Here is a 23,125-nt window from a genome sequence, read left to right on the forward strand (position 1 = left end):
CAGGATTATTGGATGTACATAGTTTTTTATTATTATCTTTATTATTTAAAGAAAACAACAACTTTGGCCCACTTTTGTATTTCTTGCCTTTTAGCAATTATTTAATTAATTGTTTAGTTAATTACTTAGTTTGCTCGTTCGTTTGTTTGCTCGTTAAATAATTAGCGTATTTATTTTCATTAATTAATTAATTAATTTATTCTTTTACTTATTTATTCATACATTCATTCTTTTATTTATTTAATTATTTTTACTATTATTCATTTATTTATTTGCTATAATGTGTAAATTTCTCTGATGAGGGATTAATAAAGTTTGTTTTATTTTATACTTTTCACTGCCATCTAGCGGCCACTTTGAGGACCTGCAGCTCTAAGAGGAGCCTGTGAAGGTGTCCGTGTTGACGCCTGATCAAAAACTGTCCCAGCTGCTGTTTTTACATCCATGGATAGAGACGGACAGAAATCTAACAAGCAGCTGTTTTACGGACATCGGAGATGATCGATTCCGTTAAGGAGTGAAAAAGAACAACATGAAGGAATCTGTCCAGCAGCAGCGGACTGGAAGTGTTTGTCTGGAGGAGAAAGTACAGAAGAAACGCCTCCATCAGCCGCAGGACGTCGTTCTGAAGCAAACCGCTGGTATGAGGATTTAAATGTTAAACTAACTAGCTGCTAACTGCTGCTGGGATCAGATTAAAGCTGGATATTTCACAGACGTTCAGTTTAAAGGAGTTCCGGTGTTACAGTTGAGCTGGTAACAGATTAACTGGTGCGTGAAGCTGCCCGTTGTAATGGTAGGTGGAGATCATAGGGGGCTGCGTCGGTGCCTGTTCAAAAAGTCAACAAACCGTTAGTTCCTGTTGTCAGCATTAACATTTATCCACGTTATTATGCTGATATGAGAACTGTAAGCGATATTTCATTTTTTAAAATAGATTTTAGGAAGCTTCCCAACTGAAATAGTCAAGTTTTGTGCCATAGGAGATCACCGCCCTGAAGCTCTATCACCCAGTTTCTATACCTTTACAGTTGCTTCAATCCGAGTCAGTCATAAAAATTATCTCATTTGCAATTATCCTCATGTGTCTGCATTATTTTACCAACTCAGTGTCCGATAATATAACCAATTCACTCCTTTTGCCACTTGAAATCGCTTTTTAATTATGTTATTATTAAAAATATTGTTATCATTATTATTATAAGCATATTATAGACATAAACATATACGTGTACTTGAACAATCAAACTATATACACTCGTGACAAAAAGATCAAATGACAGCAACAATAAATAGGAAACAATACAGTGCTCACTATGTAATAATGAAACTCAAAATTGTCCCAGATGTGTAAGATGCTAATAACAGAATAATGTAAGAAGCAGCTCGGAGGACCCAAAGGAAGAGGCTTTAAAAGGTGAAAATCAGTGCGGCGTCATTAATTGTTTTAGCAAGATTTATGACGTGGATGAATAAAGTATTGTAAAATGTAATTCTCTGTTGCTGTGAACAGTTTTCTGATATGTGATTTTAACAAGTTGATGAATATTCTTCATTATAAAGTCCGTAATTACTTGCAGTCGACCAATGCAACATTGCCCGAGCTCCTGTTTATTTCTTTATCCTCCTCTAGGGGCCCAAATAGCCTGGTCTAATGGTAATTGTTTCCTACACGTGATTTCTGAGTACCTGCAGCTGCTTCAGAAAGTATTCAGACTCCCTTGTATACACTTTAGAATGTGGTAAATTTAGCCAATAGATACTCAATAATGAAAAGTAAAAACACAAGATCAAAAACTGAACAAATCTAACCATGTACTTACAGTAGATGTTATTGGGGGAAATTATTTTTGCTGTTAGAGCTGGAAATACAGACAAGTCATTTCTTATAAATCAGGTCAGTCTTTACGTTGGCTGGCTTGAGTGTATCCTGGTTTTAGCACATCAAAGTATTGTTTTCATTCGAGAATCCAATATAAACTGAATCATGAACTTGTCAAATATTACCACCCCTTACAGTACTGATTAGTTCTCATTTCCTTTCCTTTATTAGCTAGTTTTATAGGTGTAGGGCCACCAACGATTGAATAGTATTTTGAATAAAACTAAAACTCCTGAAGATTTGTATGGAAACACATAAAGTCACAGTTGTCCATGATGTACATGTGTGTTTCAGTGTCTCCTGCAGATGTCCAGCAGCTCTTTATTAAGGAAGAGATTCCTGATGGATGGAGCTCCAGTTCAAACCAGGAGGACCCAGAGTTCCTCCACATAAAGGAGGAACAGGAGGAACTCTGGACCAGTCAGGAGGAAGAGCAGCTTAATGGGCAAGAAGAGACTGATATCAACAAGTTAACATTCACTGCTGTTATTGTAAAGAGTGAAGATGATGAAGAGAAACCTCAGTCCTCACAGCTTCATCAGAGCCAATATGAAGACATTGAAGAGGCAACAAGCAGCTTGACTACACAGATGAAAACAGAACGTGATGGAGAGGGATGTGGAGAACCAAAACCAGCTGAAAACCCAGATCCAAACAACAATTCCAAACCAAATACTGATGGAAAGTCTTCAGACCCTTCTGAGAGTAGTGTCATTAATGATGATGATGATAAGGAGGAGCAGCAGGACGACGAGTGGCAGGAACCTTTGTCAGATTCTGGATCTGAAACTGAAGACAGTGACAGTGATTGGAAGGAGGCCAGAGCACCTGAATCAGGTGTAAATAATAATGTGGAATGTGACACTGACAAAAAACTCTTTAGCTGCTCCGAGTGTGATAAACAATTTCTTCACAAGCGTTCTCTTCAGAGACACATGGTATCTCATTCAGGAGAAAAGTCTTCCAGCCGTTCAGCTAATAAGAAAACCTGTAGAATGAAGCAAAATGTAGAATCACAGACGAGAGCACAGAAAGGAGAAAGACCATTTGTTTGTGATGTTTGTGGTAAAAGCTTTACACGTCAGTGTAACCTTAATCGACACAAAAAAGTTCACACAGGAGAGAAACCATTTAGTTGTGACGTTTGTAGTAAAAAATTTTCACGCCCAGAGGAGCTGAAGACTCACACTCGAGTCCACACAGGAGAAAAACCATTTGGCTGTGATGTTTGTGGTAAAAGATTTAACCAGAAAATCCATATTAAGAGGCACATGAGAGTTCACACAGGAGAGAAACCATTTGGTTGTGATGTTTGTGGTAAAAGATTTATGTGGAAAGTATATTATGAGACTCACATGAGAGTCCACACAGAAGAGGATTCATTTGGTTGTGATGCTTGTGGTAAAAGATTTTCACGGGAAGTGGATCTAAAGATACACACAAGAGTCCATACAGGAGAAAAACCATTCGAATGTACGACTTGTGGTAAAACATTCATGTGGGAGACGAGTTTTAAGACTCACATGAGAATGCACACTGGAGAAAAGCCATTCACTTGTAATGTTTGTGGTAAAAGATTTAGTCAGAAGGTACATTTCAAGACACACACAAGAGTCCACACAGGAGAGAAACCATTTAATTGTAGTGTTTGTGGTAAAAGATTCATGGGGAAGACAAGCTTTAAAACTCACATGAGAATCCACACTGGAGAGAAGCCATTTGATTGTGGTGTTTGTGGCAAAAGGTTTAATCAGAAGATACATCTTAAGAAACATATGAAAGTCCATGCAGAGGAGAGACCGTTTGGCTGTGATGTTTGTGGACAAAGATTTAATCGAAAGGCACATCTTGAGACACATGCATTTGTCCATTCAGGAGAGAAACCATTTGGTTGTGACTTGTGTGGAAATAAGTTTACACGACTGGAAAGTCTGAAGAGACACATGAGCAGCCACACGGGAGGGAAACCAGTTGATTGTGCTGAAAAAGTTCCATCTCAGGAAAATCTGAAAACACAAGTGGGGGCTGCCGTCTTGTCCCTTAGCATCCCACTACCTCGGGTTAAAGTGGACGAAAAACTTCTGGGTGCCCATCAGCCGCAGAATGACATTAACCACCAAACCCCTGGTAAGAATAACCAGACTTTATGAAGAATGTGTCGTCAGTAGACATATGTTTAGATATGGATAGATGCTGACATTTTGCATGTTAAAATTATTTTTCCTTCATTACCTTATCGCACTTAGTTGCCATACAGGAATACATGTCACCCTACAGAATGTCATAAAATGGCAGATACACAACTCAATTCAGACACAACTCTTCAAACTCAAGAATAAACTTAACTAGAAATGTAACTCTATAGCCACTGCAAGAGTTCACAGAACACCATCTGTACATCTCATAGTTCTCTTAGTAGTTCAGTCATTCACTTCACCACCAACTGCTACACAATTGTTTTACCAGAACTTCAGTGTATGTTGTTGGTCTTCGTTGGTTTTCTTGCTTTCAGCTATAGTTCAGTGAGTTCTTTGTAATATTGTACTGTATGTTACAACTGCTGAGGATCTGTGTGACTACATTTAAGGTCACAGTTCTCCATAATTTACATATGTATTTCAATGTCTCCTACAGATGTCCAGCAACTATTGGTGATTAAAGATGAAGTTCCTCACGAATTGGGTCCCAGTCTGGACCGACAGGACACAGAGCCCCGTTGCATAAAGGAGGAACAAGAAGAACAGTGGACCAGTCGAGAGAGAGAGCAGTTTAATGGGCAGGAGGAGCCTGATATCAGTAGGGTTCCATTCACTGCTGGTCCTGTGAGGAGTGAAGATGATGAAGAGAAACCTCAGTCTTCACAGCTTCATCAGAGCCAAAATGAAGACAACAGTGAGGCAGAGCCTCCAATCAGCAGCTCAACTGAACAACTGAAAACAGAAAGTGATGGAGGCAACTATGGACTACCAGAACCAGCCAGGAGCTCAGATTCAAATAGTCAGTTACAAACAAATACTGGTGGAAAGTTTTCAGACTCATCTAGGATTGAAGTCAGTAATAATGATGATGAGGATTATTGGCAGGAACCTTCGCCAGATTTTAGACCTGCATCTGAAGACCATGACAATGACTGGAAGAAGACCAGAGCACCTGAGTCAGGTGCAAATACTAATGTGGGATCTAACACTGACAAAAAAACCTTTGGCTGCTCTGAGTGCGATAAACAATTTCTCCACAAGCGTTCTCTTCAGAGGCATATGACATGTCATTCAGTAAAAAGTTCTTCCATCTGTTCAGTTAATAAGAAAAGTTTGAAAGTGGGACAAAATGTTGATTCACAGATGAGAGACCATACAGGAGTGAGACAATATGACTGTGATGTTTGTGGCCAAAAATTTACACGGCATTATAATCTTAATAGACACAAAAGAGTTCACACTGGAGAGAAACCATTTAGTTGTGACATTTGTAGTAAAACATTTTCACGACCAGAGGATCTGAAGACTCACATGAGACTCCACACTGGAGAGAAACCATTCAAATGTAATTTGTGTGGTAAAGGATTCAACCAGAAGATCCACATTAAAAAACACATGACCGTCCACTCAGGAGAGAAACCAGTTGATGGTGATGAAGGATTTACATCTCAGGACAATCTGAAGAGACATGTGGAGGTTGTTGCTCTGTCACTTAACATCTTACCAGCTCCGGCTAAACTAGAAGAAAAACTGGAGACTGAATGCTCTGGTTCCCGTCAGTCACAGGATAGTATCAACCAAACTCCTGGTAAGAATAATCAGTTTTAATGTGTCCTGTTTCTCCAGGAGAAAACAGTTAACTGAGAACTACTGAAATAAGTTTGACAATGGATATTTACCAGACATTCAGTTACAATTAATGCTGGTTGTCAAGTCTAAATTGTGTAAGATTAACTGGAGATTTTCCCATGCTGGAGGCTGCTGTTACAATGGCAGTGGAGATTGTAGATGATTGCCGATGTGTGTGATTGTCTGCATCTAGATAAACTTGTCATACATCTCCTTTTCTAGGGTAACCAGTGGTAGCGGTATGTGGTCAGTTTTGTTTACTGTTTAGTCTTTCAGGATGAAGTCCAGATGTCTACTGTCGCAGATTTGTCATGTTCCTAAAAACTGTGGCAGGGGATCTGTATGCATGTACATGAAGTTATTCATAATGTACATTTGTGTTTCAGTGTTGCCTACAGATGTTCAGCAGCTGTTGGTGATTAAAGAGGAAGTTCCCCATGAATGGAACTCCAGCCAGCAGGACCCAGAGTTCCTCCACATAAAGGAGGAACAGGAGGAATTCTGGCCCGGTCAGGAGGGAGACCATTTAAATGGACAAGAGGAGAATGATAATACAAGCTTCCAGTTCACTGCTGTTAAAAGTGAAAATGGTAAAGAGAATTCTCAGTCCTCACAACTTCATCAGAGTCAAACTTTAGACAACAGAGAGGTAGAGTCTCCAATGAGCAGCTCAGCTAAACAGGTGAAAACCAGAAGTGATGGAGAGGAGTATGGAGGACCAGACCCAGCCAAGAACCCAGATCCAAATTGTCACATAGAACCAACTACTGATGGAAAGGCTTCAGAGTCTCCTGAGACCGAAGTTGATGGTACTAATAAAGATGATGAGTGGCAGGAACCTTTGTCTGATTCTGGACCTGAAACCGAAGACCATGACAATGATCAGAAGAAGACCAACGCAACTGAATCGGGTGTAAATAGTGATGTGCAATGTAACACTGACAAAAAACCCTTTAGCTGCTCTGAGTGTGGTAAACAGTTTACCTACAAGCAGTCTCTTCAGAGACACATGACATGTCATTCAGCAAAATGCTCATCCATCCGTTTGGTTAAGAAGAAATGGTTTAGAATGAAACAAAAAATAGATTCGCAGATGAGAGCTCACACAGGAGATGAATCCTTTGGTTGCAGTGTTTGTGGTAAAAGACTTAAGCATCAGCATAATCTAAAGATACACAGGAAGCTTCACACAGGAGAGAAACCATTTGGTTGTGATGTTTGCGGACAAAGATTTACCCGAAACACATATCTAGAGGCACATACGACAGTTCACACAGGAGAAAGACTATTTAGTTGTCATATATGTAAAAAAGGTTTCAGACATCAGTATAATCTTAATAGACACATGAGCGTCCACACTGGAGAGAAACCCTTCAGCTGTAAAATTTGTAAAAAAAAATTTAGACATCAGTATAATCTTGACAGACACACAGAAGTCCACACAGGGGAGAAATCTTTTGGTTGCAAAGTTTGTGGTAAAAAACTTAAGCATCAGTATAATCTAAATACACACATGAAGCTTCACACAGGAGAGAAACCATTTAGTTGTGATGTTTGTGGACAAACATTTACCCGAAACACATATCTAGAGGCACATACGACAGTTCACACAGGAGAAAGACTATTTAGTTGTCATATATGTAAAAAAGGTTTCGGACATCAGTATAATCTTAATAGACACATGAGCGTCCACACTGGAGAGAAGTCCTTGAGTTGTAAAATTTGTAAAAAAAAATTTAGACATCAGTATAATCTTGATAGACACACAAGAGTCCACACAGGAGAGAAACCATATAGTTGTGGTGTTTGCAGTAAAGGATTTTCACAACCAGGGGATCTGGAAAGACACAAAAGTGTCCACACAGGAGAGAAACCATTTAGCTGTGCTGTTTGTGGTAAAAAATTCAACCAGAAGATACACATTAAAAAACACATGCGAGTTCACACAGGAGAGAAACCATTTAGTTGTACAATTTGTGGTAAAAGATTTAGCCAGAAGATACATATCACAAAGCACATAAAAGTCCACACCGGAGAGAAACCATATGGTTGTGGTATTTGTAGCAAAAGGTTTTCTCACCCAGGGGATCTGAAGAGCCACAGGAGGGTCCACACGAGAGACAATCCATTCAACTGTAGTGTTTGCGGTGAAAGATTTCTGTGGAAGACTAACTTGAAAACTCACATGAGAATTCACACTGGAGAGAAACCATTTGGCTGTGATGTTTGTAACGAAAGATTTAACCGAGAGGGGAATCTGAAGAGACACATGAGAATCCATACAAGAGAAATACCATTTGATTCTGGTGAAAGCGTTACATCGTAGAGAAGTCTGGAGGGACATGTGGAGGCTGTTGCTCTGCCACTTAGCACCCCGCTATCTCCAGCAAAACCGGAAGTTGCCGGGGTTTAAAATGGAGCTGAACTTATTCTCGAATCAGCTCAAAACCCACTGTCTAAGCCATCCTACACAGGTGTGTCAGAGAATTTCATTGCTATATAGTGCTATGCATGTATGTGAGCCATTCTTCCCAGCTGGCACTGGGGTAGAGGGAATGTTATCATGCTAACTGTTACTGTTGTCATCTGCAATGTTTCCACAGGTCTTTATATTTTGCGTACTGCTTTACAGTTACTAATACATACGGTTGATTATGCTGTGAATGATGTTGTGTGCATGATTGAGACCATGATCAACAATAATCTGTTGGATCACGAATTTAGTTGCATCGATAAATCACAATAAAAGAGAAACCACTTTGCTGCTTAGTTGTTCTCATTTAAAACTGTGGTCACTTCTTGCGCTAGTTGGCTTTCACTACCATATTGTTCCACGTCTTTCAGCCACATCACATCATTTTCCTCTTTGTTTCCTTTCAACGCACTTCTCAAAACACTTAAATATGCTGTCAGAACTGACCATACATATGTGATTACTTGGGGTTTCTACATTTCACACAAATTGACCACATGTCCCTTTGGCAGACAAATACAAGAACCATTATATCGGTTACATAATCAAGGGAAATGTGTTGGTTTGTGAGTCAGTAAGAACTCCATTCATTCTTCTAGAAATCACTGTTATTTTTAATGTATTTGTGAACCTCCTCCTTCCATTTCTTTCTGGCCTGGAAGTATATCTGAGTACAGTCTCAAGTACAGTGACAAATTTGAACTTTTGCTGTGGGTTTTGGAGAGACACCACTGTGTGCTCTGAAAGAAATACTAGGAAAAACTAGGGTATGCAGTTGCTTGACTATGTTGATGGTCAAATTGTGTGACTGTTTCATTACAGAGTAACTAGTTGAACATGTTCTGTAACATACAGAAAACATGCATATTGGTTTATACGTCTTGTGACAAAATATTGTCGAAACCTCTCTCCACAGCCAACTGTAGCTTCTTGTAATCATCCCAAAAAAAGATGAACCAAGCTGTTTGATCCAAACCATGATCTGGGGTAAGTTTCAAAGCTGTAAAGTTGTTTTGGTTCAGTTCAGTTACACATTCACACACATTCAAAACATGGACTGCTTAAAAAGAACTCGATATTAAAATAAGAGTTCAAATGATAGCTGCTGTATGGAGCTTTAATTTCCAGGTTTAGATATTAATTAGATGGATGTGCACACCTTTTCCATATGGTATTGATATAATCGTTGGGGCATACCAAAGAAAGGAGAGTCACACAGCAACAAAGAAACAAAACTAAGCTCCATCTTACTGATAACTCACACTAAGTGAAGCAGAAATTAGCAGATGCAAACCTAAAACTACATGTGGTATGAAAAGATCCTATTCTGCACATATTTGTGTTCATAATTTTATTCAGAAAATTTTAGAAAACCACATGCAAAAGTGATGAGATATTGCCCTAAATAAAACAAAATTCACTTAAGTTTCATTAAGCACCTTTGCCCCAACTTCTAGCTAAACAAGAATTTGTCCTATTACCACAAAAAAAGCCAGAGTGTACTCACAATTCATCAACGCAAATGTGACATCAGCTTTTGCCTTTAAAATGTTGTTTTTGGTGCACTTTGCAAAGAACCATGTAAGTCTTTACAGCTTGCAGCACAAATAATGTTTATTTCCAACAGTTTAGGACACCTTACACAGCAATTGTTAATATATTGTGATTTACAGAGAGAATCACCAAAGCAAACACAATATAATTCAGTCAAAAAATAATTTATATACATATATATATATATATATATATACATATATATATATATATATATATATGAAAAAACAAATCCTGAAAATGTACAGCTACTAGCCTGTGTGAGTTTTCGAGTGTCTGTTTAAACTTCCTTGTTGTGTAAATGTTTTACCACAAACACTGCAAACAAATGGTTTCTCTCCTGTGTGGATTCTCATGTGTCTCTTCAGACTTCCCTGCTGAGTAAATCTTGTCTCACAAACACCACAGCTGAACTGTTTCTCTCCAGTGTGAACTGTGACGTGTATCTTGAGATCATGTTGATACACAAATTTTTTCCCACACACCTCACAAACATATGGTCTTTCTCCTGTGTGGACTCTCATGTGTGTTTTGAGATTTGTCTTTCGATTAAATTTTTTCTCACAAACATCACAACTAAAAGGTCTCTCTTCTGTGTGGACTCTCACGTGTGTTTTAACATGTGCCTTCTGGTTAAATCTTTTACCACAAATGTCACAACCAAATATTTTGATACCAGTGTGAATTCTCATGTGTTTCTTAAAATATGTTTTGACGGTAAATCTTTTACCACAAGGATCACAGCTGAATGGTTTCTCTCCTCTATGGACTCTCATATGTCTTTTCAGAACCCCCTGTTGTGTAAATCTTTTACCACAAACACCACAACCAAATGGTTTCTCTCCTGTGTGAACCCTCGTGTGTCTTTTCAGATTTTGCTGTTGCGTAAACCTTTCACCACAATCACCACAAACAAATGGTTTCTCCCCTGTGTGGATTCTCACGTGTGCCTTAAAAGTATCATTGTGTCTAAATCTTCTGCCACAAACGTCACAGTGAAATGGTTTCTCTCCAGTATGGACTCGCATGTGTGTCTTCAGATTTTGTTTTTGTTTAAATCTTTTACTGCAAACAAGACAGCTAAATAGTTTTTCTCCAGTGTTGACTCTTTTCTGTGAATCTGAATTTTCCTTCGCTCTGACGCAGTTATTATTAACCAAACAGTTAGAGGACACTTTCCTTGAATGACTTCTCATGTGTCTCTGATGTGACTCTTTTAGGGTTTTTACAGCTGACTCAGATGTCAAGTGATCATTATCCCTGTCTTTAGTTTCAGATTCAGAATCTGTCAAAGGTTCCTGGCATTCGTCGTCCTCCAGCTCCTCCTCATCCTCATCAATACTGACTTCTGTCTTTGTACATTCTGAAGTCTCTCCATCACTATTTGGTTGTAAATTACTATTTGGACCAGGTTTTTCATCTGCTTCTGGTCCTTCGAAGTCCTTTCCATCACTTTCTGTTGTCATTTGTTTAGCTGTGCTGTTCGTTTCCTCTCTGTTGTCTTCACTTTGGCTCTGATGAAGCTGTTCCTCCTTCATGTCTAGAGGCTCTGGGTCCTGCTGAACTTCTTTAATCACCAACAGCTGCTGGTCCTCTGCAGGTAGCACTGAAACACACATGTATGTTATCAACAACTTCAGCAAAGCACTTTAGCTCAACGGATATGATTTTAAATGTGTTATATAACTAGCAGCAACTGATTTTACAAGTATTATCCCTGTACAAATTAATTGGAATAGTAAGATGTGTGCTTCATCCACTGTAGTATAAACAAATATATTCTAAAGTAAGTTTAGAGATCAAGTTGTAGTGGAGAAAGGCGTGTAGTTTTATATAACAAAACTATTAAATCATGTTTTGTCTGTAGTCAGGAACCGTCCACAAAACTGCAAAATCAAGATTGAATTTTTTTTTTTTTTTTTGCCATAACTGTCTAACCCAGGAGTGTCAAACTCATTTTCATTCAGGTTCCACATTCAGCCCAATTAGATCTCAAGTGGGCCGGACCAGTAAAATCACAGCAGAATAACCTATAAAAACCACACCTCCAAATTTTTCCTTTGTTTTAGTGCAAAAAAGTACATTCTGAAAATGTTCACATTTAAGGAATTATCTTTTTACAAAACATTATGAACAACCTGAAAACAAAAAAAGAGACAAAAATTTGAGAAAAAAGTTACAAAGCAACCAAAAAACAACAACACAAAAACAAGACACAAAACAACAAAAATGATACACAAAACAATGAATAAAGCAAAACACAAAAATGACAAAGGTAAGAGAAAAAACACAAGCAATATTTTATAATACATTATATAATATTATTTATTATTTATAGTTTTACTAATTTACAATCTGCAGTTAACGTCTACTCTGAAATTTTCACACTTTACAAAGTCGTCTCACGGGCCGGATCGGACCCTCTGGGGGGCCGGCTTTGGCCCGCGGGCCGCATGTTTGACACCCCTGGTCTAACCCAACATCCAAATAACACACAAAAGTGGTTTCTTTGACAAGTTATTGGTGTTGCTCTTTTTCCCCAAAAGATATTCTCAATTTAAACTTGTTCTTGATTGAGTTAAAACAGAAGCTGAAGGATATTTTGGCTTTTATTTAAATAAATTATGTACCAAACACATCACCTTTATCTTGTAAATCCAGTTAAGCCATTTTTTGGCAAATGGACTACAAAAGAACGTTGATATGTGCGCGCTGTAAATGCTTCCGGGTGCTACACGGCGTTCTGAAAGATTCCACCTGTTTTTAATTCAGGCAACACAAAGTTAATTATCGGAAACGTTTCTGTTGGTATTTATAAAACGATTTGTGCGAATGTGAACCGTGTCTTCCAGCCTCCCTCCCTCCCAGCAGCTAGCAGTTAGCAGTTTCCTCCACATCTGCTGTTAAATCTTCTCACCAGCGCTTTGCTTCAGATCGACGTCCTGCGGCTGATGAGGCGTTTCTTCTGCACTTTCTCCTCCAAACACACACACCGTTGGACAGAATCGTTCATAATGTCCGAGCTGGATTCCAGTCAGAGTTGATCCATTAAATTAATCAATCAGAGCTCAAACAGGAAGAGGATCCGCTTTGTTCTCATTCCAGATATTTTTGACGTATCTGCGGTGTTTTAAACAGGCACCTGCACGGACGCCTTTATTCTTCTTTCATTTATTCTTAATAAATTCACAACTTATTATAATTGTCATCTAATCTCTCGAAATGTGTTCGCATTTTATTGTCTTCTGCGTTGAAAAATACATAATTAATCATCAAAAAAGCCGTAAATTATTAAAAAAAAACCCGAAAGTGGCTCACTTGAGTGTTTTATCAGGAGTTTTACTGCCCTCTGGTGGTCGCTTGGAGGAACTGCAGCATAATTATTTATTTTATAAAATGCCGTTAATAACAACGGCTCTTCCGGTAAGTTCTTTCAAAATAAAAGGCTCTACCTAAAGCGAACAAAAACATGTAATAAACAGCTGATAATTACACAACCGACAGGAAACTGGTGATAATAGGTTACTACTTACTGTACTGATGTGTTTTATATGCTCCACTTTTAGGTTTAATGTAAAACTGAGGATAAATCACATTTGTGATCGCTTTTAATTTGGCAAGTTGCATAATTTGTTGTATTTTTTTTTCTCCTTGTGTCATTTCCTGCGATATTGTATATGCACATGTATTCTAGTTTAGCTAACTATTAATTTACTATTAACCGAGGGTTGCTATGGTAAAGTATTACTATTATTATTATTATTCTGTACATAATTGTGCCTGTATTTTTTTTTTATATCTCTATATTCCCTGACTCTTATTTCTTATTTTTGTATGTTTAATATGCTGCTGGTTTCTTGATTTCCCCCTTGAGATCATTTAAAGTACCTTCTTTCCAATCACATTGTCTCTGATTGCAGCTTCTAAAATAGAAAATTTCTTTGGTTTCTTTCCATCTTTACCTATACTAAACTGAATACATTTGGGTTATAGACAAAACAAGGCACTTCTTGTAGGCTCCAGGAAAAACTGGTAGGTATTTTTCACCCATTTTCAAACCGTTTATAGACCAAAAAAAGTACTCAATTAGTCGAGAAAGTTTAAACAAGTATATTATGGTGTAACTGTAGGTTCAGAATAGTTTGTTCCTCACTTGCTTAGTCCAACAACGATAAAACTGGACTTGTGTTGTACCAATGACTTCTATAAAATAAATAGGAAAATAAATAAGACAAATCAACAAAATTTCAGAGATATTCGTAGTATTATAAAATACCTGTTGATACAAATTAGATGGCTTTGTTAATCCGCAGCAGCATGGATATTCAATAAAGGGGTAAACAATAGGACAACATAGTTTTTTTTTAAATCTAAGATATCCAAAATACAATATAGAAAAATTCTACAGAAAATACAAGTGACAGAATGTGCAAACGGCATAAGGAGGTGTGGATAATTTTACAGATATAATGAATGAACTGACTGTAAGCTGTGAATTCAATTAAATAATTGGATTCACAGCAATTAATAACAACATCTTAATAGACATCTGATTTTTTTCGTTCACAATCGATTCATTTTATGTATCTTACTTTGAAGTGATTACCGGAAGTAAAAGTTGCTGCAACGTCTGCATTAACGCTGACTGTATTAAAGAGTGGCTGCAGTTCCAGAGAGTGGCCGCTAGATGGCAGTAAAACCCTACGATTTTACCACATAAGTTTGCGTTGTGATTGAATTTCTCGCTTCATCGCTCGCAACAAGTATAATTTCATATTTTTCTTCTCAAAACAATCGCGTAGATTATCTTTATTAGGACATTTTGAGTTTCATTACAGAACCGCTTGTCCCCGCCCGGCCTCCGGTCCTTCCTGATGTGGGTGTGGACACAGATGACTACACAAATAATGGCGGAGAAGCTGCCAAAGTCTTCCTCCTGAAAACAGTTTCGCGTCGAGCGTAGTTTGGCGTCCCTCGTCCGGCTGCGGAGCGTAGCTGGCATGCTGTGTCAGGATGGGAAATCTTTTTGGGAAAAAGAAACAGACCCGAGTGACGGAACAAGACAAAGCTGTTCTGGTGAGTAGCCCGGCTAACCAGCTAGCTAGCGTTAGCATACTAACCCAACTGTTGGTGTTAGCATCGTTAGCATCGCCGTTCTGTCCCGTCAGCAGAGTTAGCCGCGCCGAGCTCCGTCGAGAATTCTGCTAATTTAAGCATTTTTGCGTGTCAGGAGTTGCGTACAGATGTTTTATCAACCAGAACCAAGATTTTTTACATTCATTCGGAGCTTCTCTTTAATTCGGCGTGGACGTTTTGGAAAAATAACTTAATCTTACACAAATCTGCCTCAAAAACAATCTCTTTAGAGCTATGGGAAGCTAGAAAAACATCTCAAATTTAACAATTGTAACAAAACGTTGCTCAGTTATTTGTTTGCCGATATTACCCGAGGAGTCTAACGGAACTCTGGTTGTCATATTTTAGTAAAATAGCTTACAACTACTGTTTAATTCAGATTTTAGCTCCTAATCGCAGCTACAGTATCTAAATATAGAACAACTCAAAGCTGCAGGATTGTGTTCATAACTTAACCTGATGTCTACCCGAGTGTAAGTTGTTATTTTTTGTTTGTTTGTTTTTTTTTTTGCAGCAACTGAAGCAGCAGAGAGATAAGCTGAGGCAGTACCAGAAGAGGATCAATCTACAGCTGGAGAAGGAACGGCTTTTAGCCAAACAGCTGCTGAAGGATGGCAAGAAAGAGTGAGTATTTAAGAAAAAACAAACAGGAGACAGTGGCGTAGTGGTTAGCACTTTCGCCTTGCAGCGAGAAGATCCCTGGTTCGCGTCCCGGCTTTCCCGGGATCTTTCTGCATGGAGTTTGCATGTTCTCCCTGTGCATGCGTGGGTTTTCTCCGGGTACTCCGGCTTCCTCCCACAGTCCAAAAACATGCTGAGGTTAATTGATTACTCTAAATTGCCCGTAGGTGTGAATGCGAGAGTGATTGTTTGTCTTTGTATGTAGCCCTGCGACAGACTGGCGACCTGTCCAGGGTGTCCCCTGCCTTCGCCCGAGTCAGCTGGGATAGGCTCCAGCCCCCCCATGACCCTAGTGAGGATTAAGCGGTGTATAGATAATGGATGGATGGATGGAAACAGGAGAATTCGTGTAAGATGAATTTGTTTGGAGGGAAAACATCTTACACAAGAAGGTCTGTGTGCTTTCTGTTTGTAGAATGACAACAGCAGATACAGAAGTCTGGATTTGTTAGCATCTAAAAGCTTAAATCGTTATTATTTGATTATAAATGGGAGATTGTTTCCATGTGCAGAAGTTTTAGCCAATAAAATTAAACGAGGGCGGTTTAATTTGATTTATAAAGTGCAGTAAAACAGAAAAAAAGTCTAGATAAAACAGTTGGGATGTTTGGATATTTTTTTTGCCTCAGAATAAGAATCTTAACATATAACATGCCCAAAATGTTTCAGCTAGTAATCGTAGGTTCTGATTTGTGACGATTCCTCTCTTGGTTGTCCACGTCAAAGAAAAACTCCACAAGACCACTTCATAAAGCTGAACTGTTTACTAGAACTTGCATACAACAAAAACACCCTCTACACAAATAATTATCGATCAGCAAATTTACCAAAATAAGAGAAAAAAGTGAGGAAAACAAGGAACAAAAACTGGATCACACACCCTTATACACCCGGATCAAATGAGATTGTTGAACATTTTAAATCATCCATTTTAGGGGCAAAAACACACCCACCCACCTTCACATACTGTAAATACTGCTTTTATTTTCTTTTAAATTACTATTGTTTCACCATGAACTCAAACTTCAACTCAGATGCATTTTTCTCCTACACTAATTCCTGTTTTTGAGGCAGTGGATTTTCTTTCCTTCTTCTTTTCTTGGTTCGAGTTTTAATGTCAGAGTTATTTTTATTTTCCTAAAACAGCAAAGCACTCCTGCTGCTGAAGAAGAAACGCTACCAAGACCGGCTCCTGGACAAGACGGAGAACCAGATCAGCAACCTGGAACGAATGGTGGGTAAAAGGAGAACAGAGAAGAGTTAACGCTCAGTTTTTATTGAAACTAACGGATCGTCTGGTTTCAGGTTCAAGATCTTGAGTTCGCTCAGATTGAAAGGAAAGTCATCGATGGGCTCAAAGTTGGAAACGAATGTCTGAAGAAGATGCACGAGGTAGGAGACGGAGTTTTCTCGTTTTTGGTGTCTCAAACGTGGAATGTTTAGGGCTGCAGCTAGCAGTTATTTTAGTAATCGAGTATTCTGGCGATTAATCCAGTAATCAGCGCTTGGCGTTACAGCATCAAAAGAGGAAGTGAGCTTACTGTGCAACAGAAATAACTGTCCTGGTGGAATACGGGTGAACATCTGTGGTGTATAGTACATCTATAGTATTGTACATATATAGTATAGTACAAGACACAAAGGGATGCTTAAATAATTAAAAACCAACACAAAAAGAAACAAAGGGATGTTTAGATAACTTAAAAAAGGACAAAAGGATGCTTAAATAATCAAAAAATGACACAAAAAGACACACACGGATGCTTAAATAACACCAAAATTATACAAAAGGAAGAAAAATTACATAAAAGGATGCTAAAATAACACAAAAATGACAAAATGATGCAAACTGATAAAAATGACACAAAAATGTGCTTAAATAACTAAAAAAGACAAAAGAATACTAAAACAAAGGAAAAATGACAAAGAAAGATTCAAAAATGACACAAAAGAGTACTAAAATAACACAAAAATGACAAAAAGATGCAAAATGACTCAAAAGACACAAACACTTTTGGTTAATTTTGTGTAAAACGAGTCAAATGATGGTTAAACCTCCTGTTTGTGTGACGAGTTTGAATCAGAAAGTGTGAGTTGACAAAGAAAGTTGAAAACCACCTTCATACCTGTTAACTCTGCTGAGGTTTTAGTTTTTGTCGACTCACACTAAGAAAGTCTTAAACTGTCTTCATAGTTCAGCCTCTGATCTGATAAATGCTGTTAACACTAGAAAAGCTGAACCGGTTCAAATAAAAACGGCCCGTCCAATTTAAAATCCCCTTATAATTTATTGATTATAGGTCTATACAGGATGAAGTCTGGATCCAGTAGTGACCTGGGGTCTAGTATGTAGTGGATTACATGAAGCCTCCATTCAGAGACTTTTAGTAATCAAATTACTGGAATAACTCAAGGAATCATCTCAGCCCTAGTAATATTTTAATTTATGGGATGTTTTTGACTCGTCTGCATCAGGTGATGTCTGTGGAGGAGGTCGAACGGATCATGGATGAAACCCAAGACGCCATCGAGTACCAAAGGGTGAGTTCAGCATTATTATCAGGAGAATACAGGGTTATTTGTTTGTTTAATATGCATTTTATTGGGGCATTTTCAGCAAACCTATGTGGAGACAGTTAAAGTGAAGAGTTTATTCCAATTTTTTGGTGATTTCTAGAGCTGAATTCATCAGTTTTGAAATCAAATTTCAGGTTGCAAACAGTTTCTGAAGTGTTTGGGACTGAATCAAGGTGCTGCTAATGTTTAAAAGTTGTTGTTTACACTGAGCTTGTTGTGTTTCTGCAGCAAATAGACGAGATGTTGGCCGGTTCCTTATCGCAGGAGGATGAAGATGCTGTGCTGGCTGAGCTGGAGGCCATAACTCAGGTTAGGCTGATCAGGATGTCTGGTTTTATTAGATCAGACGTAAATAAATTCATTTTCATTCTGATGTTTCTTCTGAAACCTCTCAGGGAGACCTGGAGCTCCCTGAGGTTCCTGCAGACAAACTGCCAGAGGTCCCAGAAGCTGCCGAGGAGAAGCCAGGTTTGTGATTTTTATTTGTCTTAACTCGGGTTCAAAACACCTGAAACCTACACAGACAAAAAAGATGAACCTCAGTCAGATAACTTCAGTGTTTTCAGCTCTAATTTTGAGCTGCTGGCGGGTCTTTAGGTCAAAAATGTTGAACCACCATCCTGCAGGAGATTCTTCATCACGTTCGTCCGCATTCCTCGCCTGTTTTTTAAAATATATACAGTTGTACATGTATAGTCTCTGCACACATTTACAAAAACAACTTATAATACAGAAGTCAACTAGTGACGTTTTCTGAACCAGATGTCACAATAAAACAAAACATTTTGAATATAAAAATCACAAAAATGAAGTGTGTGCTCAAAGATGGGATTTTTTTCCACATTGCAACATATCTACAGTCACAGGTTTTTCTTTGATCTATTTGTCCAATATTGCAGATTTTAAATCAATGACATGATGAGAGACAATGGCGAAAATTTCAGGTTTTGTTCTTGAATAGTTCCTCAGATATTGTAGTTCAAACGGCCTCAAATTTATTTGAAGAAATCTGTTGAAAGCGGTAGTTTTTAGAGACAAAAATCTCATAAAATATTTGAAATATGAAGCAAAAATTTCAGAGAGCATTTTAAATATCCAGAGGTTTTGATAAAAATATTTGATCAGAGATGGATGAGCAAAAGGGACCTAATGATTAAAGGTGGAATTTAACTTCCGGAAGATGAGTTTCATGCAGTGAAGAGGTGATTTCAAACCGCATCTCCATCCCTGTCTACCTCCTGTAACTCGGCGAATCCGTCTTTTCAGAGCGGGAACGTCCGAAGAGGAAGCCGGAGCGAGAGATGCTCGCTGCCTAGAACCATCAGCGACCTCCTCTCATTGACTCGCCGGCTGCTGAAGTTGTTCACGATCCAACAAACCACACAAACATTTAGCCGGAGAGTTTGTTCTCCTCCTCCGATGAGGCGAAACGGCGACAGCGGCGACGGCGGCCACGTCGGTGGCTTCCTCCATCCCATCCAGCGGCTGTTTGTACTCACGTGAAGCCAGTCTGGTCCAGTTCACTGCGGCGTCCTGCAGAAATGCTGACTGGAACCGTGAAGACCTGTGAGATCAGATCATTGTGCCTAACCTCCGTCTGATCAGCGTCTTTGTTCACCACTGAATCATTTTACTCTAACTGCATGGCTGCTTTTTGATTTATCAGGTTATCTTTGGTTTGTCAGCCTTTAAAGGGTCAGTTCAACTCAAATTACAAAAAGACATATTTACCTATTTACCTGCAGCTGGTTTTATCTGGTTGTTTTCTGGTTTATTTATACCTTTATGCTGACGATACTGTGTTTTTAGGTTGCCTCTCTGTGCCAATATCCTGAATTTCTTGAAATTTGATGCAAACATTCACTTAAATTTGAAGAATAGCTGATTAGAGTTTAGTATTCAAAGATATCTGTCTCCTCACAAAACACACTTCGAGCCATAATTCACCATAATACAAGAATTTAATATATTAAATATGATAAAATTTGGCTCAAACATCTAAACAGAGTGCACACATAGTAAGAAACCAGCAGCAATGTGGCGACCGGAGATCTTTGGCGAACAAAAAGTTAAACTAATCTCAACTTTGAAGTGATGAAAATGAGGCGTCTACCAATTCAAGCTAAGGCTACACTAGATACTGAGTTCAACAAACCACCTCCACATGGAAACAACATCCACAACGTTGGTTCCTTCCCTTTTAAACGCAATAAAATAAAAATTTTAAAAAAGTAAACTCAGAACTCAGATAAAATATCTGTTTTTTTAAACAGCTATGGCTTCTATCTATTAACTGTGTTATGTGTGAACTTTAAGAAACTACGTAAGGATACGTTGTCATTGTTGAAGTGAACTTTAGCTAGTTTCATGCTTTGAGGTGATGAAAATGAGGCGTCGACCAATGAGAGCCAAGGATAGAGTTGATACTGAGTTCAACAAAAGCCCTCCACATGGAAGCAACGTCCACAACGTTGGTTCCTACCATTTCAAATGCAACTAAATTAAAAAAAAAAAAAAAAAAAATCCACTCATCTGTTTTTTGTTTTGGTTTAAAAAACAGTGATATGTGTGAACCAAAAACAGCTAAATTAAGCTAAATGGTCACTGATGAAGTCAAATTGGCTAGTTGGCTACTCTTTAGGGTTGGTTACCATGGCAACCAGAGCCTGTAACATCCCCTAGCAACCATTTTACTATTGGGAGGTTATTAATATGATAAAATAATATAGTAATGACATTTTGCTTCACATTTAAAATTGTACCTTTTTATTATTTTTTTGAACACATTTCTGGTCGTAACTTAGCAGCAAATGAATCAGAAGGAGCGACTGTGACTATATTTCACATTTGGTGGGGTAAAATCAGCTGATATTGGTCTGGTGAGGATGTTAACTAACGAGACTCAGTGCTGTAATTCAGTTTTGTGGTTTCATTCCTCGAGTCTGGTAGAAACTTTGCGAAGAATCCTTCATCCGGACAACATTCTCAGCTCTCTCTTAGTCCTCGATCATGGCTTTTTTTCTTTTCCTTAAAATCAAGTTTGCACTCGAAGGATCCTGTTTCAAATTTGCTGCAGAAATGATGAAGAAAATGACAAAGTTCCTAAACGAAAGAAGACGTTTGATCAGTGGAAAACCAGAATGCTGCAGAAGACGAATATCTTGAAGTTTGAGTTTTGTTTTTTAAGCCTGAATTCCAGCAAACACAGCCACACTCTGGATTGTGAGTCTTTAGAGACATACTGTAGATAGGTAGAGAAATACAACCGCAAGGTGTTTTTTATAGTTTTTTTCAAGGTTTCAGATACAATCTCTGAATTTCTGCTTCCACCTCAGTGCAAGACATGAACAGAATTTCATTTGTGACACTCAAGGACTTTAAGAATTAGATTGAACTAACTCAGCAGCAGCTTTTTGAACCAGAAAACCTAGAAATCAACACAAAGCCTTAATTAGAACTGCTTTCTGCATGCCTGAATCCAACTGAAATGGATTTGTTACGTTTGCTGCAGCTTCTATGTCAATATTCAAGAAAAAATCTGTAACCAAAAGGGAAAATTTTTACATTTTACATATTTTTTTGGTTGAATGATGGGGCCTTCTGTCTTTGGAATGCCAGAATACATCTATTTAAGATATAACTTTCACTAAAGACCTTTTATTTCTGCCTTTTATTGATAAAAAACTGTAACAAAAACTTGATTTTAGCTGCAAAAAGAATGACTTGAACGTTCAGCTGGATTTTACAATCAGATAACACTAGCTGCATATTTTTCTTGTAACTTGGATGAACTGACCTTTTCATTTTTTTTTCTAGAATTATTATTACTATTACGCTCTGTAAAGTCTTATCGTCTCACACTCCAGGCCTTATCTCCATCCGTGTTGCCCTTACCTGCCCCTCGCTGGAACTTTTCCCAAACTACCGAAAACACTTTGCGTCACTTTGGTGGAATATTCGTCTCCATCTGACCCCTTTTCAAGCAGCTTAACTAATCTAATTCTGTGCTCTCCTTGTGGATTAGTTCAGTGTCATTGCAGAAAGGGCTAATCATATCTTCCGTGGGCTCTACCTCCGCAGCCCAGACAACAGCTGGTAATCTCCTCCACGTAATAACTTGACAGAACGTGGATCTTTACCCGGCAGTATTATCCACACCGTAATTATTTTACTGCTCACATCAACGCTGGGAGTCGCTTCTATAGATACATGTTAAACCGCGGCAACAACAGTGGCCTACATCTGTACAGCTTAAGCATCTCTGAAGATCCATCTAACTAATCTGTAAATCAGTTAATCTGGCAGACAGAAAACATCGATGACTAACGCTGTCAGGCAGCAAACCGCTCACCTCCACGTGGAAGTTGTACCTCTATATCTCTGTATATTCTTTTTACAATAAAAGTGTTTTTTTTTTTTTATTGTCTTTTGTTGCATCACTGCAGCTCTTAATTCAAATGTTACAATTTCATGGTTGAACACAAGGTGGCAGCAGGAGACAAATGGTGAGAAGTCTAGCTCCACTTGAGTTTGTGGAAACAGTTTGTGTTTCCAGTTTTACCATCACTGGGCACAAAGTTAGCAGCTTCAAGAAATGTTTCTTTAACTTTTCTCAGTTTGGTGTTAAAAACCGGCACCTTTCGGATGAACTGTGCCTTTTACTTTCAACCAGGTTGCACTTAAATCACCCAAAAATCAGCGTTGAATCTCACAAAAGCTCTTGTGTATGTCTGGCTCTGCAGATGTGGTCAACATCTCATGCCAAAACCTTAAAATCAGGGGCATGGAGGCTATTATAGCTGCAGATTGTACCTTTAGTTTTGGAATTGCATTGCAGAGAACTCAATTTAAAACAACACAACTGGCTAACTGCAAAACCTCCAATATTGGAAATGTGTTTTGCAGCATGTATGACCCAGAAATCAAGCTATTGTGTCAATAGTTTTGCTAATTTATGACATTCTCCTTGATAGACAGTCTTTTGATTCGCGGACT

At 38.3% G+C, this 23,125-nt stretch overlaps 3 protein-coding genes across 3 annotated transcripts; 2 read left to right on the forward strand and 1 right to left on the reverse strand.

The window, feature by feature from the left end:
• Positions 1 to 389: 389 nt before the first annotated feature.
• On the forward strand, positions 390 to 8,474 carry LOC111579561 (uncharacterized). The gene is made up of 4 exons (XM_035955794.2): positions 390 to 641; positions 2,177 to 4,009; positions 4,517 to 5,668; positions 6,096 to 8,474. The coding sequence occupies exons 1-4, from the start codon at positions 533 to 535 to the stop codon at positions 8,033 to 8,035; spliced, it is 5,034 nt and encodes a 1,677-aa protein (XP_035811687.2). The 5' UTR covers positions 390 to 532; the 3' UTR covers positions 8,036 to 8,474.
• Positions 8,475 to 9,946: 1,472 nt separating this feature from the next.
• Positions 9,947 to 12,878, reverse strand: LOC111579543 (zinc finger protein OZF-like). Its single transcript, XM_023286850.3, has 2 exons — positions 12,654 to 12,878; positions 9,947 to 11,342 (listed from the first exon to the last, which is right to left on the reverse strand). Exon 2 carries the CDS (start codon positions 11,272 to 11,274, stop codon positions 9,988 to 9,990), a length of 1,287 nt encoding a protein of 428 aa, XP_023142618.2. The 5' UTR covers positions 11,275 to 11,342; positions 12,654 to 12,878; the 3' UTR covers positions 9,947 to 9,987.
• A 1,581-nt stretch (positions 12,879 to 14,459) lies between these two features.
• Positions 14,460 to 22,549, forward strand: chmp6b (charged multivesicular body protein 6b). Its single transcript, XM_023286886.3, has 8 exons — positions 14,460 to 14,812; positions 15,387 to 15,496; positions 16,700 to 16,787; positions 16,859 to 16,945; positions 18,029 to 18,094; positions 18,359 to 18,439; positions 18,526 to 18,598; positions 19,397 to 22,549. Exons 1-8 carry the CDS (start codon positions 14,750 to 14,752, stop codon positions 19,444 to 19,446), a joined length of 618 nt encoding a protein of 205 aa, XP_023142654.1. The 5' UTR covers positions 14,460 to 14,749; the 3' UTR covers positions 19,447 to 22,549.
• Positions 22,550 to 23,125: the final 576 nt, after the last annotated feature.

The sequence above is a fragment of the Amphiprion ocellaris genome, chromosome 18 (assembly GCF_022539595.1).
Source record: "Amphiprion ocellaris isolate individual 3 ecotype Okinawa chromosome 18, ASM2253959v1, whole genome shotgun sequence".
In the NCBI taxonomy this organism is placed as follows: Eukaryota; Metazoa; Chordata; class Actinopteri; family Pomacentridae; genus Amphiprion; species Amphiprion ocellaris.